At 41.9% G+C, this 17,101-nt stretch overlaps 2 protein-coding genes across 7 annotated transcripts in view; one reads left to right on the forward strand and one right to left on the reverse strand.

Moving 5' to 3' along the window:
- Window positions 1-17,101, forward strand: part of LOC101843260 (RNA-binding protein 14) — a 109,333-nt gene that overhangs the window by 36,136 nt on the left and 56,096 nt on the right. For 2 of the 3 annotated variants that reach the window (XR_005878509.1, XM_013111833.3), the window contains exon 3: window positions 12,894-12,990. Coding sequence is in view for 2 of the 3 variants with exons in the window: in XM_013111833.3 (XP_012967287.1) it covers window positions 12,894-12,990 (97 nt within the window). In the remaining variant the exon portion in view is untranslated. Of the gene's footprint in view, window positions 1-101; window positions 1,354-12,893; window positions 12,991-17,101 lie in introns of those variants that run through there. The other variant, XM_040750055.1, reaches the window with a different exon arrangement.
- On the reverse strand, window positions 888-17,002 carry LOC101822619 (RNA-binding protein 4B). 4 transcript variants are annotated; one of them, XR_005878521.1, is made up of 5 exons: window positions 16,769-17,002; window positions 15,688-16,112; window positions 10,320-10,987; window positions 8,030-8,251; window positions 6,642-7,328 (listed from the first exon to the last, which is right to left on the reverse strand). XR_005878521.1 is itself a non-coding variant. In XM_040750067.1 (4 exons), exons 2-3 carry the CDS (start codon window positions 16,097-16,099, stop codon window positions 10,329-10,331), a joined length of 1,071 nt encoding a protein of 356 aa, XP_040606001.1. In that variant the 5' UTR covers window positions 16,100-16,112; window positions 16,769-17,002; the 3' UTR covers window positions 888-968; window positions 10,320-10,328. The 4 variants fall into 4 exon arrangements, 3 of the variants coding, with proteins under 3 accessions (XP_040606001.1, XP_012967309.1, XP_005064107.1); XM_040750067.1 differs by lacking the exons at window positions 6,642-7,328; window positions 8,030-8,251 and adding an exon at window positions 888-968; XM_013111855.3 differs by lacking the exon at window positions 8,030-8,251 and having other exon boundaries at window positions 16,769-17,001.

A 17,101-nucleotide genomic window follows, 5' to 3' on the forward strand; every position in this document is an offset into this window, starting at 1 on the left:
AGTCACTTGGAGATGTGAGCCCTAAGGACAGAGCTGCTTCTCTCAGCCTGATCTTGGGTCCTGCCTGAAGCTTCATTTCTCCTATTTTATTTTTTTCATAGGTTTTTCTGTTTAGCTCTGGCTGTTCTGGAACCACTGTAGACCAGGCTGGATTCAGACTCAGGAGACCCACTTGTTCCTGCTTCCCAAGTTTTGGAATTAAAAGCGTGTGCCACTACACCTGGTTCACATCTCTTTCTTGATAGTTCCATCCTGGCCAGCTTGGGCCACTGCCAGTTGCCCAGCTGGCCTTGTCATATGAAGAATGAGACTTTCTGTTTCTAATATGCGTGTATGGGCAAGACTCTAGCTTTTCAGGGCCTTTGCTAGTTGCTGATTTGTGTTTTAGTTTGTCCTTCAGTTTCCTATGGTAAACAAGCACCAGAAATTGGGGTGGGGGCCTTTGCTATGAGGAGTGGCAAATCATTTAGCATTTCTAAACTTTAGCTCCTTTAATTACTGGGAGAGCCAAGAGGAGATGATGGATATGTGTTTTCTGTTTGGTCTGCATCAAGCTGAAGGCGCTCTCCAGAGTTTACCTGTTTGCCCTTTGAATTCTTGGAGCTGATTCTGTTTCCTGTACTTACGTTCCCTTGGCATAGCCCCACTCTAACAAAAGGATCCCTGGCACAGATTCTTTTAACAAATAAATGATTCTTCCCTGGGATATGTATGCTTTTCTTTTCCCTCTAATTTCCAAGGATAGGAAACTCCCTGAGGATCCTAGTGAGTCAAATTCTGAAAAACCATGAACCAGTCTTAGGCAGGTTGCTTTCCTTCGTGGTAGGGGACATTTTGCAGACAACCAACCTCATTCTGTCCTTGGGGAAAAGCTCCTTGCAGTACATTGCATGCTTTTCTGTGTCTGTCTTCACTGTGTGGCTGGAAATCAGAGGAAAGCAGTAGGTCATAGGCTGTCTCAGGCAGACCTAAAAGATGAAGCAAGGCTTTGTTACAAGAGCTTTTGCCAAGCAGAGCTGAGCCTTAGTTCTGTGCCTCTCTCCCAATCCTACAAAGGCATTGTATTAACATCAGGAAGTTTTCAAGGAACCTGGCAGTGATTTAAGTTGGCATTTTCTTTCTCTTGTACTCAGTGTTTCACAGAATACTGCTGCTGTGGCTGGGCCTTGCTTGGGTTGGTACCCAGGGCTCTGCCTCACAGAGCAACTGCACAGGAAAAAAATCATGGAGGCAAAAGGCCTCTCACTACCACTCCCCCCAAAATGGACCAGCAACTTCCCTCAGTTCTCATCATCTCTTACATTCACTATCTCTGTAGGCAACTGATAAATAAAAAATTTTTGTTTTTCTGTCTTTGAGACAGTATCTCATTGTGCATCCTAGACAGTATCTCATTGTGCATCCTAGCTGGCCTTGAACCCTCAGGAATTCACCTGCTACCACTGACATTAAAGGCATGTTCCACCATACCTGGCCAGTATACTTCTGCTTAAGAATTTTTTTTTATTATTAGTGTTTTGCCTACATGTGTGTATGTGGACCACATTTGTGTCTGGTACCTAGGGTATTGGATCCCTTGGGACTGGGATTAAAATTAGAAGCCACCATGTGGGTGCTGGGAATGGAACTTGGGTTCTCATTCCTTTGAGACAGGTGCTCATGTAACTTAGACTAGCTGTAAGTTCACTGTATAGTGGAGGGTAACTTTAAATTCTTGATCCTCCTGCCTTTACCTCCCACGTGTTAGATTACAAGTGTGTTTCACCTCATTAGGCTTTCCATTCTTGATCTTTAAGTGCAGGTAAGTGGTGATAATGCAGTATTAACCCCAGATCTTTGAAATCAGACCTACATTCCTAACCTACCTGTCATATTCATCTCAGTAGTCTCTTTAAGATCTCCAAGTGACTGTTGTACTGTGTTCTGTACTATTCAATTCAGACATGGCCTGGCCCACAGCAGGTGCTCAGCCACTGTTGAACAGAAAAGTCAGCTTGATCGGTTTCAGAGATTTAAGCCCTTTCCCAGACTGCCACCTTGAATCTGTGAACCATTTATTTCCTATCTACAAGGTGTTTTTTTTTTCAACCTCATCTACAATCTGTTCATACTTTTCCATCGGTGATCTTTGAAGAAAAATTAATGAGCTTATGATAAACCTGTATCTTATGAGAAATTCCTTCACAGTCCACTACAGGGCTCAGCATAAGTGGCTCCCATTACTTACTTCTTTTGGTTTCCTCCACAGTGGAAATTGCTCCATTCTCAAAGCTAATGGGTGTGTCTCTCTTTTCCCTCCATTTGGGATAGCCACCCTCTCTAGTACTCTTATATATTGCCCTTCATAGTGCTTAGCACAACTGAATTAAGGTTAACATCTTTAGTAGGAACATTGCTCACCATATCCTGGTACATAGCAGGAGTTCAAACAGCAGATAAAGGAGTTCAGGAGCATTTAGAGTGAGAGGTATCATGGGACTAGGAAATATAGTCTATGTTGAGAAACCTCATCTTGGTGAATGAAAGCAATTTTGTACCTACAACATGCCATGTTTACTCCATGGCAGCTCAAGCTTTGGAACCTGCCCTGGAACTCGCTCTGTAGGTCAGGCTAGCCTCAACCTCACAAGAGATCTGCTTGTCTCTGCCTCTTGGGTGTTGGGATTAAAGGCATGTACCACCACTGCCCGGCTTCCTTGGCAGTTTTAACTGACTAAACACTTGAGGCTTTCCCAGGGGTTATTACAGAGAAGTGAAAGGAAAAAAAATCATAATTTTACTATCATTGTTGTAGTAGTCACTAACTAGCTACTTAAATTATATAAATGTTTGTGGAGCTGGAAAGATGGCTTAGCATGCTGTTCATCCAGAGGTTTTGAGCTTGTTCCCACCACCCCCATGGTGGCTCGCAACCTATAACTCCAGCTCTGGGGTATCAAATGCCCTCTTGGAATTCATGGGCATCTGCCTAAAAATGGCATATAGTCACATAGATACACAAAAAGAATGTAAATTTGTTTAAAAATTGAGTTTCTGAGTACTACTAGGTATAAATACTTAAGCGTTACATGTGGCTGAAGACTGAAAATTCAATACAAGTTTTGCAAGTTTTATCTCACCATGGCTCTATAAACCTATTTGCATATGTTTTTCTTGCATGTTCTGCCAATGATTTGAGGTTATAGAGGATCGAGATATATTAAACTACCAGTTTATCAAAATCTAACACAGAATACCACTAAAGATTCTTGTGAGGTCAATACCTGCACATTTTTGTTTTGTTTTGTTTTTTGAGACAGGGTCTCTGTACATAGTCCTGGCTATTCTGGAGCTTTCTATGTAGACCAGGCTGACCTCAACATGAGCCTTTTGTACTGCATTTGCTATTTGAAGTGTGGGCATAGACCTCTGTATATTGTCATTCTGGCCTCTACTCAAAAGTAAGACAATTGCTAAGTATAACATATGTAGAGTCAGAAGAAGTAGAATATTCTTGTAATAAAAGCATGAGAGAAAGATGATGCAGGGTGACAGAGTTTGAGGTCAGCCTAGATAACAAAGCAAGCAAGACCCCGTTTCACAAGAAAATAAAAGGGACTAGAGAGTTGGCTCAGCTGTACTGAGCTACTCTTGCAGATGATTTGGGGTTTTATTTTCAATACCCATGTGGTAGAACAGTCTATGTCTGTTCTAGGTGATCCAGTGCCCTCTTCTGGCCTTCATAGACACCAGGCACATACATGCAGGCAGAACAACCATTCACATAAAATAAAATCTTTTTAAAAAGTAAAGTGGGTGGGGTGGGGTAGGGTTAATTTAGGGGCAGGTATATTTGGTATGCACAGGTTCTGTATTTGATCTCTAACACCCTCATCCAAATGAGGAAAATTTCACACGTAGTTCATGTCACTATTTCCATATGGGGGACAGTAAAGTTTAAGCAAGACTTATCCCATCATTCAATTTCAATATACAGGAGTTAAAGATTTATAAAGTTTTAATTAGCATATACCTTTAATCCCAGCACTGGAGAGGCAGAGGTAGGAGGATCTTGGAGTTGAGGCAAGTCTAATCTACAGAGTGAGTTCAAGGACAACCAGGGCTACACAGAAAAACTCTCAGGGAAGGAGGAAAAATAAACAAACAAACAAAAACCCAACTCTGGTTTAGTTTTAGAGGCTTATGACTTTAATTCCACCACTTGGGAGGTAGGAGGTGGATCAAGGCCAGCCTTAACTACATAGCAAGTTAGAGTCCACCCTGTGGTAATTTAAACTCTCAAAAAAAAAAAAAAACTTGGTAGGGTGCTTTGTTTTAATACCCAGGGCTGCATAGAACTGGTGGTGCATGCATATAATCTCAGTACTTGGGAAGCAGGATGATTAGGACAAGAAGGTCCTCTTCAGCTACATAGTGAGCCTGAGTCTGTCTCAAACTAAAATGCTTACTGCTCAGCCATTAAGACCAGAGGTTAGATCCCTAGGACTCCTGGAAAACTGGGTGCTGTGGTGAACAACAGAGTTGGGAGATGTAGGAAGGGGAGACAAGAGGATCCCTAGGACTGGTTGGTCATCTAATTTACCTAAATAAGCTGTATTGACCTCTTACTTCAGCCTGTGTGCATACATATGCAGATAGATATCACAACAACAACAACAAAAAGCTATTTTTGCTTTTTTGAGACGGGGTTTCCGGCTATCCTAGAACTCACTTTTTGGACCAAGCTGGCCTTGACTTCAGATGCACTTGCCTTTGCCCAATTTTTGTTTTGTTTTTGCAGCTTAAATTTTTTTAGAAGGGCCAATGAGGTAAGTGTTTGCTGCAGAAGCCTGATGGCCGAGTTTTCTATGGTGGACATAACAACCCCTGACAGTTTTCTTCTGACCTCCCCACCTGAGCTTCTGCCCTAGCACTCAAGCCCCTGCTACAGTCTCTCTCTAACACACAATAAATATATAAAACTTAAACATTCAGAGGAGCTAGAGAGATGTTACAGTTTTCTTGAGATTTGGTCTTACAGTCCAGGCTTCATTTGCTATGTAGCTAAGGCTGACCTTCAGCTCCTGATAATCCTCTTGAGTGCTAGAATTAAGAGTATATGCTATGGAGTCAGCCTATTTATTTCTCTGTTCAAAGTATATATATTTTTCTTTTTTTGGTTTTTTGAGACAGGGTTTCTCTGTATTGTTTTGGAGGCTGTCCTGGAACTTGCTCTGTAGATCAGGCTGGCCTCAAACTCACAGAGATCTACCTGCCTCTGCCTCCCGAGTGCTGGGATTAAAGGCGTGCGCCACCAGCACCCAGCTCAAAGTATATTTTTCTAATCCAGCAAAAATGTCTTAGTGACCCAGGTGTACTGATGCAGACCAGTACTTCTACCACATTAAAGGTTAAAAGAGGTTGTAAGATTAGGAATTCAAGGAAAGCTTCAGCTACATAATTTCAAATTTACATGAGTCCCTCCCCCCTTGTTTTTTGGTGAACAGAAATATTAGTTGAGATTTTTATGTATGTGGATGTTTTACCCTTGGAGGTCAGAATGAGGACATCAGATTCCCTGGAACTGAAATTATAGACAGTTGTGAGCCACAAATATGGGTGCTGAGAATTGAACCCAGGTCTTCTGAAAGTGCAGTCAGTGCTCTTACTGCTGAGCCATCTTTCCAGCACCATCTCACCCTCATCCCTCTGTTCCCTCCCACTATAAACAAAGCAAGCATCCAGGAATGATGGGTTATATCTAATCCCAAAACTTGGGAGGCAGAGGCAGGAGGATCAACACAAATATGAGACTGGTCCCTCTATATGGTACATTCCAGGGCAGCTAGGGGTACATAGGGGCAGTTTGTCTCAAAACACACAGGAGTGGTGAAAGATAGACCACAAGAAAGAGTGGCAAGGTTAGGGGTATCTATCAAGCCTGCTGGGGGGGTGTTAAGAAAGCAGAAAATGAGCCAGGCAGTGGTGCCTCACGCCTTTAATCCCAGCACTCAGAAGGCAGAGGCAGGTGGATCTCTGTGAGTTTGAGACCAGCCTGGTCTACAAGAACTAGTTCCAGGATAGCCTGCAAAGCCACAACCCCCCCCCCCCCCAAAAAGGCTGAAAGTGTTTGCTCTCAAACAAAATTTAAAAAAAATTTTGTGTGTGTGTACAAGTACGTGTGTGTGTATCTGCTTAGGTCAGAAGAAGGCATCAGATCCCCTGGAACTGGTAGTTGTTAGCCACCCTATGAGTGCTGGGAACTGAACTGGGTCCTCTTGCTTGCTTTAAACCAGTGAGCTACCTATGCAGCACACTATGTTAAATTAAGTTCACTTAATAGAATTAGTAGGTGCTCTAGCTTAGCCTTCTTATGATACAGGACTTCCTGTTGGGCTTTATCACTAGTGCTCTGGGTTCCGTGGGTTAGCCTTTTAGCTGTAGGATAGCCCTGGTTATCTGGAGAAAGGAGCCTGACCACCAGCTACACAAAGTGACCAGTGTCTCAAGACTAGCTAACTACTCTGAAACCATATTGCTCCATTCAATTTTTCCTTCTATGTTTTAGGCATTCATTCATTTGAATTTTGTAGCTCAAGCACAACTGGGAAAAAAATCAGAAGACACTAGTGGTAAATAACAGTCACTCAATTAGGAAAAGATTAAGTGTTAGAAACATTTATTTGTCAAAAAAAAAATGGGAGTGGAATAAAACAAGGCTAAAATTTCAGCTAATGCTGTACCACGATCACAGGTCAGACAAAACCAGGAAAACAAACAAACAAACAAAAAAACAAACCAAAACAACAACAAAACCCCAATGGTCCTAGCAACTTCAAAAGATTAGCTTCAGTGTTAGAGTCCAGAGCTAACAGAAGAGTTAAAGACTGTTTGCCACTACATGGTCATTTTAAAGGGAAAGGAGATGCTGCAAGATGGCAGGGAGAAGGGCTCACTCAACTCCTAGGGAAAACAAGATTAAGAGGGGCTCCACTGTACAGGAAAAAAGGGAATGCCAGCATAATCCTTACCTAGGGCTGTTCAGAGGCTGAGAATATAAAGAACAGAGTAAAAGGCTATAGACAACTATCATCAAGGAAAGAAAAGTCAATTTAGAAGAATTAAATTAAGAAAGAAAACATAGTTGGTCACAAATTCCTTTGTTTACTGAAACATGAAGCAATGGAAACATCCCGGCAAAGGGGACCTCGAGGACCAAGTTCTCATATATGACCGCAGCCCGAGGGTTCAGTCCGCAATTATCCTACCTGAAAGAAAGCACAACACAAGAGGCTTACACAATGCCTGGACACCAGCCTGGTTCCGAGTACAAGGGCCCTGGTCCCGTCCTGTATTCCAGGGGGAGAAGGGGGGAAACAAGAACAAAACAAAAACAAGTCAGATTGGGTTGAATGCATATCCCACAAAATCACCCAGGAATCTAATAGCTATATCTAGGAACCTACTTACAGCTGTATGCTGCATAAGATGCAAAATTTGCTAGTAGTGATAAACAGCTTTCTCCTGTCTTTTATCTTAGGTAACTCCTGTAGTAAAAGGCTACCACTGCTTCAAAGAAGGTATAAATTTTCAATAACTACAGATTAATTTTGTAGAAATTTTTGTTCAGAAAAAAAACAAAAGATGCTAAGATATCAGATATAATTATTTTTTTTAAAGAGATGAGATGGGATTAAATTATGTTGCCCAAGATGACCATGAACTCCTGTTCTAAAGCAATCCTGAGTAGCTGGGACTATAGGCATCCACCACCCAATGCCCAGCCCAATTTTCCTATTACAAATGTTCCAAAGAAAACATTCAAAAAAGTCACAAAGACTAGAGTGTCAAAGAACAGTTGGTCATTCACCCTTTAAAGAATCTACATGACACACTGTCAGTTCAGAGCCATAGTTGCAGTAGTTTCCTAATTGAACAAATATCCCTTGACAAATCAAAAGAAGAAATCACTGCTAAGATTGTCTAATTCCTCCATTGATGATGGGAAATCCAGACACCAATGGCTGGGGGGAAAAAAAAGTTAACTCACACCAAGCTCCTCTACTTAATACAGACACAGGGCCAAATCTTGGTCTTGATCTGTGCCAATCGACTTCAAAAGCTGTGATGTTCTTGGATCAGTTCTGTTAGGGTGAGACCCGAATTTGGATCCCCAACAGTTGTGGAGTATTTCATCCTGGCAGCCTCATTAACATCAGGCTCCTGGGACTGCAACCAACTCAGGGTTATTCAGTCCATTTGAGGTTCACACCTGGAAGGTAAGTTTCTTTAAAAGTCATCACTAAAAAGAGGTTAGTTGAACAGCTACTGATTGAAGTTAAAATTCACTTTTAAAATATCCTAACAATACCCTTAAAGGCTATATTATACTAATTTAATATTTAACTTTGAAACATTCTTGATAAACAAAGTTATCTAACGGACTAATACTACCAGAGGTATCTCACAGGGTAGATCCAGCTATAGGAATTAATGGCAAAATCCACTGACATGCTTAACGCATGGCTGAATGATGGTCTTAAGAAATCCCAAGTCTTACTGACCCAACTGTACAGCATATAACTTAACAAACATACATGCCATTGGTTTTTTTGTTTTTAACATGTATACAAAATCAGGGTAAGTTGGGAACACTGGCGTCTCAGTGGTAACTTGTTTAACCAAACTGCTAGGGCTCTAACTTAAGTGACACTCAACTTCAAAGTACAAGGAAAATTGAGAGAACTGTACATTGTAAATGCCATTTCCATTCTAATGAAGTTTACTTGTCTTTGAATATCCCCAATTCTTGCCATTCCAATACTCTGTACACATTTCTTGAAATAGGTAAACATTAAATTTCCAATGATACTGGGAGGTGGTGGCGCATGCCTTTAATCCCAGCACTCAGGAGGCAGAGGCAGGCAGCTCTGAGTTTGAGGTCAGCCTGGGCTACAGAGTGAGTTCCAGGACAGGCTTCAAAGCTACAGAGAAATCCTGTCACAAAAAACAAACAAACAAATAAACAAATCCAATGTCACCACCTACAAGATTTTATACACATCAGAAATTATCAATTTATCCAGTTCCTTGAGTGTGGCCTTAAAAAACAAAACTTGCTGAAAGAAACAGGAATTCTATCATAGGCTACAAAGAAATAGGGCTTAAGTGCCTGCATCAACATGCACTTGCTGGAATAAGTACTTCATGGAACACATCATGAAAACATTTGAGAACTGAAGTGTCTTAAAACATTAGGGCTTTGGTTGATTTACAAAGAAACACACTTAAGAGCTTCATTTAATAAAAGTTGATGACCCAAGAAGTAGTTGAGTTTTGTTTTTTTGTGACAGGGGTCTTGTTATATTTCCTAGACTTTGCCAGAACTTGCTGTGTAACCTAGGCTGTCCTATTAGCATAATCCTTTTTGCCTCATCCTCCCTAGTACTGGGATTACAGGTATGTACACCATGTGCTCGTCCAAGAAGTGGTGTATAGGCAAACTGGAAATTCTTGAAGTTTAGAGTTAAAATTCTTACTGTGCTGTCCATTTTCTAGCTCCCTAATGTGCCCCTCACCATCACTACCACAGTAGTTTAGTATTGGGGGGGGGGGAGTATGACTTTATTATTTGTTTTGTTTTTTTGAGATGGTTTCTCTGTGTAGCCCTAGCTGTTCTGTAACTCATTCTAGTAGACCAGGCTGGCTTCAAAGTTAGATCTCTTAGATCTGCCCGCTTCTGCCTCGGCCTTCCAAATGCTGGGATTAAAGGCATGTGCCACCACTGCCTGGCTGGAAAGAGTATGAATTTAAGAGGCCTGAGTCTGAATTTTGGTTCTACCTCTCATTTACCAGATGATCATATGCAAAGTACTGATGCTGAGACTCAGTTCTTTCTGAATGAGGAAATAGCTTTTTATAAAACAAGGGGCCAATATGTGTTAGCTTCTCCATATCTGCCCCATACCATGTATCTGTTTACAACTTTTTTTTTTCCTTTTTGGTTTTTCACAGAGACAGGGTCTCAATGGCTGTCCTTGAACTCATTATGTAGACCAGGCTATCCTTGAACTCACAGAGATCCACCTGCCTCTGTATCCCCAGTACTGGGATTTAAGGCATTAACTGAGCTTGTTCCTATTTCAAACGTAGTACATTGGAATCATACCAACTCCTCAACAGGCCAAATAAACCTGTGGCCTAAACTATAAAAAATATTGAAAACAAGTAATTTGTGCTTTTTAGGTATTGTCTTATTTGGTGCTCTGGCTCCTCAGTGAAGCAAAGGTCTCTTGTAGGGAATTAAATGCAAATCTCAACCACATCCACCCCACTCTCACCTCCAGTTTTTAAAAGGCTGAATACCGTGTTCGGTCCACATACTGCTCCCGCTCATACCGGGCCATGTCATACAGAGAATTTCGTGTTGCTGCTGAAGCCTGAGACATCTCACTCTCTGGCCCATACCCGTAGCCCTCTCCAACTGCAGGGAGCACAGGTGTATTCCGACGCAGTGGGCTCCTGTCCCTTCCATAATAGGAAGAGGCAGCGGCAGCCATGGCTGCTGAGGTGGCAGCTGAGCTGGAGTTCTGCAATAGGTGTCTGTCATAGGGATCAACAGAAGTGGGGTTGAGGTGACTGGGTACAGCTGAGCTCTGGACTTGAGGAATATGAGACATGGTCTGCTCTGCATAATTATATGCAGAAGCTGCAGCTGCCGCCGCCACAGCTTCATAAGATCGGACCCGGTAGCGCTTATAGTAGTCGAGTGCTCCATAGGCATCGTTGTAGTACATGGATTCCCCATAACCCATCGTGTAGGGTGTGCGCACTGCTCCATACTGTTCATTGTATTGCTCAGTAAAGTCTGCCACACGCCCTGTACGGTCTACTGGACACTCTTTAGACCAATGTCCTTCTTTCCCACACCGATAGCAACCACTCTGGTCTCCCATCCCAGGGGCTGTCCGAAGTCGGCTAGTTGACAACTGCACGTGCATTCGTTTGCCTTGGAGAAACAGATAAAAATTATTACTCATTAACATTCTTTCCAAGCTTACCTAAGTGAAAGTAAACATAGAATACATATACATACACTCCAGTGATTACTTAATTCAGCAATCCCTTCCAAAAAAGTTAATTTCAACAGAGACGAGGGCTAGAATATGGCAGTCCTTAGAGACCAGTCAAACTAATGCCAGTAGCATATCAGAATCTCCCCCTTCTTTCATCTCCACAGTCTATCCCCTCCCCCCATGCAAAGACTGCTGGGGTTTTTTCTAAGACTTACTACTTCCAACTCAAACTAGATATCTAACAAAACGTAACAGCAATTTTAGAAGGCATCTTTTTTTCTCTATAAACAATTCATGTCAGGTCTGAGCTCAATGGAAAAAACACATGCCCCTTAGCATGTATGACACCCTGGGCTCAACCTCTAGTATTGCATCACCCCCAAACCCTACAAACAATCCCAGTTCAACAGCAATCTACCATGTTTCCTCCAGGAATGTGTGCAGGTGCTATGTTGGATACCCAAATCATAACTTTGCTTATCACTGGCTTCATCTTTACCTGTGAGAATTAAAAGAACCTCTATAGATTTTACCTCCACCTCAGTTTTTCCTCAGGACCAGAACTACTTGAGCAAAGCCTCTTGGAGGAGTTAGATATTAAAACTACCAGCTTCTGGACTAGACATACATCTCAATGGTTGAACACTTTGCTACTGTGTGTAAGGCCAAATTCCATCCCCAGCACTACACAAAAACAAAGTGAAAACAGTAGTAGTTTTTTGGGTCTGTATTCCCATGTGAAAAGAATAATCAGCATTTTGGGCTGGGTATAGTGTTTTGAATCCCAGCACACAGGAAGCAGAGGCAAGAGGATCTCCAAGTTTAAGGTCAGCCTGGTCTACAGAATGAGTTCCAGGACAGCCAGGGTTACACAGAAGCCAGTCTTTTGGTGATGGTGGTGGAGGAGTGCTCAAGCTTCTGACCCCAGATGCTAATAGATGGTTTCCATTGATGCAGTTGACAGATAGCAAGCAGATTCCCAATCATATAGTTATTAAGAGCCACAATGCTTCCTATGCTTATCAGAAACATTTGTGTCTCCATTTATACTTCATTATACTTCATATGTAGAGTTCTCTATAATTTAGAGGATTATAAGCCATTTGGCTTTCAAACAGTCATACATACTTACATTGAACTATGTAATTACTCCAATTCTAAAGTTAGTAACCATGCCAATCTAAATACCCAATCCAGAGAGACTTAGAAGTCATTGTAAGGGGGGATCGATTGCTCTTTAGTTTCCAATAGATTCTGAGAAGTAGAGTGATTTTACCTGGTATCTCAGTCCTACTCCTACTTGTAACTTATGAGGATGGGAATACTTTATCAACTCTGTGGCAAAATCTATTTCTGTAATTTTGAAAAGGATGCCGGTAATTTTTTTGTTTTTGACTTAGAGTTAAAAAACACCTGCATTATAAGAGATAGGTGTCTCTATTGTTTTACATTCTTTCCAAAGGTTACAAGGACTTTCAATTTAGAATCTCTCAAATTCTGAAAGAGTATTGTGCTTCTCTGTTATCTTTAGAAACAGGTAGAAGTTTCACCACTCTATCAGATACAGACAAATAGAACTCTTAAATTTTCTCAAGCCTCCAAGTTACTGACATTTGCCAGTATTTTTAGAAAACCAGTCCACTAAAAGTATTTTCTCTTGGAGGCTGGAACAAAAGAGTATTAAAAATGCTAAAAGATGGGAAACTTAATTCTAATTTCTGAAATTATATCTTGGGTCAGAGTCCAAAGAAGACTGGAGATGTAGCTGACATAATAATGATCCACTGATTTAATGCTGAAACAACACCCCTAAATTCTTACATATCCTTCCCAATTCAGCTGCCCGGATGGTTACTTGGGAACAGCTTCGTTATGGTTTCCAATTCAAACTGCATTCACTGCTGCCTGTGGAGAGGAAACATCTTGAAAGACCCAGGTAAACTCTGATTCTATCTTTAGAAGTTATACAATGCAGAAACATAACTTTGAGACAACCATTAATACACAGAATAAAGATTCAAAAGATGCTCATAGCGGCACCCTTTAGACTAAGAAGGCCTTAATTTGAACAAAATGCCAAATTGGCATCTAGATTATATTATCTGTAAAATGTGTATGTGACTGAATTATATATACAACCCCAGCACTCAGGATAATTTTGAGTTAAGAGCCACCTTAGGCTATATATTAAGAACCTGTCTCAACAGACAAAATTCATTATCCAATACTAAACTTTGTTGCCACCTGGGAGAAAAAAATTAGCTCACTAGAAAAAATATCTGCATGTAATAAAAAAATAGCTTGGAGTAAACCACTCTCTCCAGAAAAGCCAGAAAAAGAACATGAAACCAAATAAATGACTATTCTTTTTCAACTCAGTTATTGTCTGTATTTTCTATGGAAGTGATTATTTATATTATATATGTGAACATATATAATAAAAATACCTTCATTGCATTATTCAGATTCCCGTTTCTTATGTAATTATATGTGTTATTAAACAAATACAAGGTTCAAGGAGGATAAGTTCAGGGGTACTGTGTACATAGCATGCTCAAGACCCTGGGTTCAATATTCAGTACCCCATAACCAACCAAAAGAAAAAAAAAAACACACATTACTCATCTTTTTAAAGCTAACTCCTATTTACCCATCTCCTTTAAAAGGGCATTTAATAGAATTTACATGCCAAGTTAGTACTTGGTTTTAAGTTTTTTTTTTCATTTTGCTTGTTACTTGATAAGCAAACCCTTCTTCAGGGATGGGAACATACAGGCAAATGGTAGAGCATTTTCCCAGCATTTGTGGGGCCCTTGGATGATACCAGAACCGAGGGGGTGGGGCAAGAAAACTCCTTCCTTCCTTTCCCCTGTCCATCAATGACTATCTTCCACAGCAAGTGAAAATAATCAGGAATGTTTCAAAGTTAAAGTGTGCTAGCATTGTTTCAAAATTTAAAAAAAAAAAAAAAAGAGCGAGCGAGAGATGGTGGCTTAAACTCTGTGACTTGGAGGCCAATTTGGTCTACAAAGTTAGTTCCAGGACATTCGGGACTTACACAAAGAAACCCTGTGGTAGTATTTATCACATCTTAAATATTTTTCTAACTAGAGTAGAAAAAAATAATGGTTGCAAATAGCACTCATCTTTCATTATAAATTGCTTTTTATTGCTAAAATGTACTTATTACCTCATTCTGATATCACTACCATTCTTTGAGGGAGCCACATCAGAGATCATTATTTTATAATAGGGAAAAGCACTGCAGGGGTAGTGGGGGGGGGTGTATACTTGTGAACTTGCTGGTTAAGGATAGGGATTTAACTGCAACTTGTGCCCTAGGCTTTCAGTAGCTAAAGGCCAGAGCATTAGTGATGAATCTAGAATACATAAATAGTGAGCCTCCAGTAAGCTTCACTATTTGTATACTTAGATTTTTCTGATTAACCTTCCCTTTTCCCATGATTTCACTGTTTTCTAGTTTAGCAGAGGACCTTTGTATATTTAACTTTTTTAGTGGTGTTAACTTAGAAACTAGAAAAGTAGGCTTGAGCCCAGCAGTGGTGGTGGCACATGCTTTAGTTCCAGCACTCTAGAGACAGAGGCAGGCAGATCTCTGAGTTTGAGGTCTTCCTGGTCTACAAAGCTACACAGAGAAACCCTGTCTTTTCATTTAAGGAAAAAAAAAAAAAAAAAAGAAAGAACAGAAAAGAAGCCTTGAATATGACATTCAATAAGCCTTGTAGAACTAACTGTGCTAAGCAATGAACTTTCTGCAATGTGAGTCTGTTATATATTTCCTACTATGGTAGCCATTTCCCTCATATGACTCCTGTATTCTTGAAATATGTCCACACTGGAAAAATCAATTTTGAAATTTTACTTCAATTAATTTAAATTTATTAGCCATGGCTATTATACATGGCTATTATAGTAACACAATTCCAGGGTTTCCAGACAAGGTTCTGTGGTACTAATGAATGAATGAATATATATATGTATGTATGTATGTGTGTATGTATATATACACACACACAGTCAATATAAGCAACACGTAAGCTCTATGATGCCCTCATTGGATTTTCACCATTCAACCTTGAATTTCTAAAGCAAAAACATTTTTTAACTTGTTAGAGGTAAGTAATAAGTGGAGCAGAAGAACCTATGACATGTTACCTGACTTTGCTTGTAGTCCACAGACTCAACAAATTTGGACACTGCTAAGATACCTATCCCTGCCCCCCAACCAGACACACCTCAGATTTCTCATCCAGTGCTTCCTCTAGATATGCTACTCTTTTTCCACTTTGCTACCACCACCCATCATTCAATATAAATTCATCAGAATATAAAAAAACCAAGGCTTGTGGATGCCCATACAGCTTAGACTTCTAGCAGCACTCAAGTGAATGAAGACCAAATAAAGTAACCCACAATTTGTAACCCAACAGTTGTGGAGAAACATCTTTGTAAACAAAACAGAAAATGTTTACTTTCCTAAGAGTAAATTATATACTTAAGAATAGTAAACATAACCTGTTCATTTCAACTAAAAGAGAATGGAGGAAGCCGCTCTCACAGCCCCATGGTCTTATGTTCTTGCCTCTGCCACCCAAGCCCCAGAACAGTTCACCTTGAAACTCTGTGTTGTCAAGGCCCCTGATGGCCTCCACTGCATCCTCTGCCCGCTCCATGTGTACAAAGGCGTAATCTTTCACGATGTCACATTCGATGACTGGGCCATACTCCTCAAACTTGGCCCGAAGCTCTTGGTTGGTACAAGTGGGGCTGATGTTGCCCACATGCAACTTGGTTGAGGCTTTGCTCTTATTCTTGCTGGCTTCCACATTGATGTTCACTCCGTGCAGCTTGTAGTGGTGCAGGTTGCGTATGGCATCCTCAGCGGCCGTCTTGTCCTCTATGTGCACAAAGCCATAGTTCTTAATGATGTCACATTCCAGCACCTTCCCGTACTGCTCGAAGAGTGAGCGGATCTCTTGCTCTGTGGCCTCCCGGGGCAGATTTCCAATGAACAGCTTCACCATTCTGACAAAGAGCCTGGCACATTACAAACAAGATTTCAAAAGTCAGGCGTGAAGTGAGACATTGCATAGCACTGCAGCATTTCCGTTTAATGGCCCAATTATTAATATATCCCCGACTCTCACATAGGTAATTTAGTCCTTTTGAGAGAGAAATAGCAGTTTGTTCCTAAGTAGTGCAAGCTGTGTGACAATGCCAGCAGAAGATCGGAGGTCAGAACGCGCAACTAGGTTCAACACCTCCGTGAGGTCAGGTACATTTTATCTACAAGGTTAGCTGCTTCAAGGCTTAGAAGCGCAGGGAAGGAAACGACAAGCAGAGAGCAAGAAACATCTGAATGTTCCTAGTTACAAGATTTTGGAGGGAAATCTGTGTGCCTCTCCACAGCGCGGTATCACTTCCCACCATACTCTAGGAACGAAAAGCCCTCTTTCTCCCCACACCTGAACCCCCTTCCTCAGCAGCCCAACCTCCAGTTCCTACATCCCAACAAAGACTCAGCCCGACCCCTGCCCCGCCCCCTCCGGAGACCCGGCCCCGCCTCCTTTCGTTGTCTTCCCGGGACCTTCCTCAGAAGATGAGGAGCCCCAAATCTGGGCCTTCCCGGCCCTCCCGAGGTCCGGCCCGGCCCGCTCCCGGGCTCCCCACACACCCACAGTATCCTCTCCTACCTCCGGGTGGTGCCGGCGGTGGCGGCGGGTCCCGCGTCAGAGAGAACCCTACAAAATGGCGACGGCCGCTCGAGCCTCGGCGCGACCGAGCGCTTTCTCGCGCGCCAGCTCACGCACGCGCGAGTGCGCGCTGCCTGCCTCCCCTCCCCCTCGCAGGAGCGGGGCGACCAATCCTGCGGCCGCACACAAATGGCCGCCCCCGCGCGGGGGCGGGGTCATGTGGTGACGGCACTGCGGAGAGGGGGGGGTCAGCCCGCCCCCAGCCCCGGCTAGCCAATCACCACCTTGGGAGAGGGTCGCGGCTTGAGCGTCAAAAGAGCTCAGGAAGCCACC

The sequence above is a fragment of the Mesocricetus auratus genome, unplaced genomic scaffold (assembly GCF_017639785.1).
Source record: "Mesocricetus auratus isolate SY011 unplaced genomic scaffold, BCM_Maur_2.0 Super-Scaffold_4256, whole genome shotgun sequence".
In the NCBI taxonomy this organism is placed as follows: Eukaryota; Metazoa; Chordata; class Mammalia; order Rodentia; family Cricetidae; genus Mesocricetus; species Mesocricetus auratus.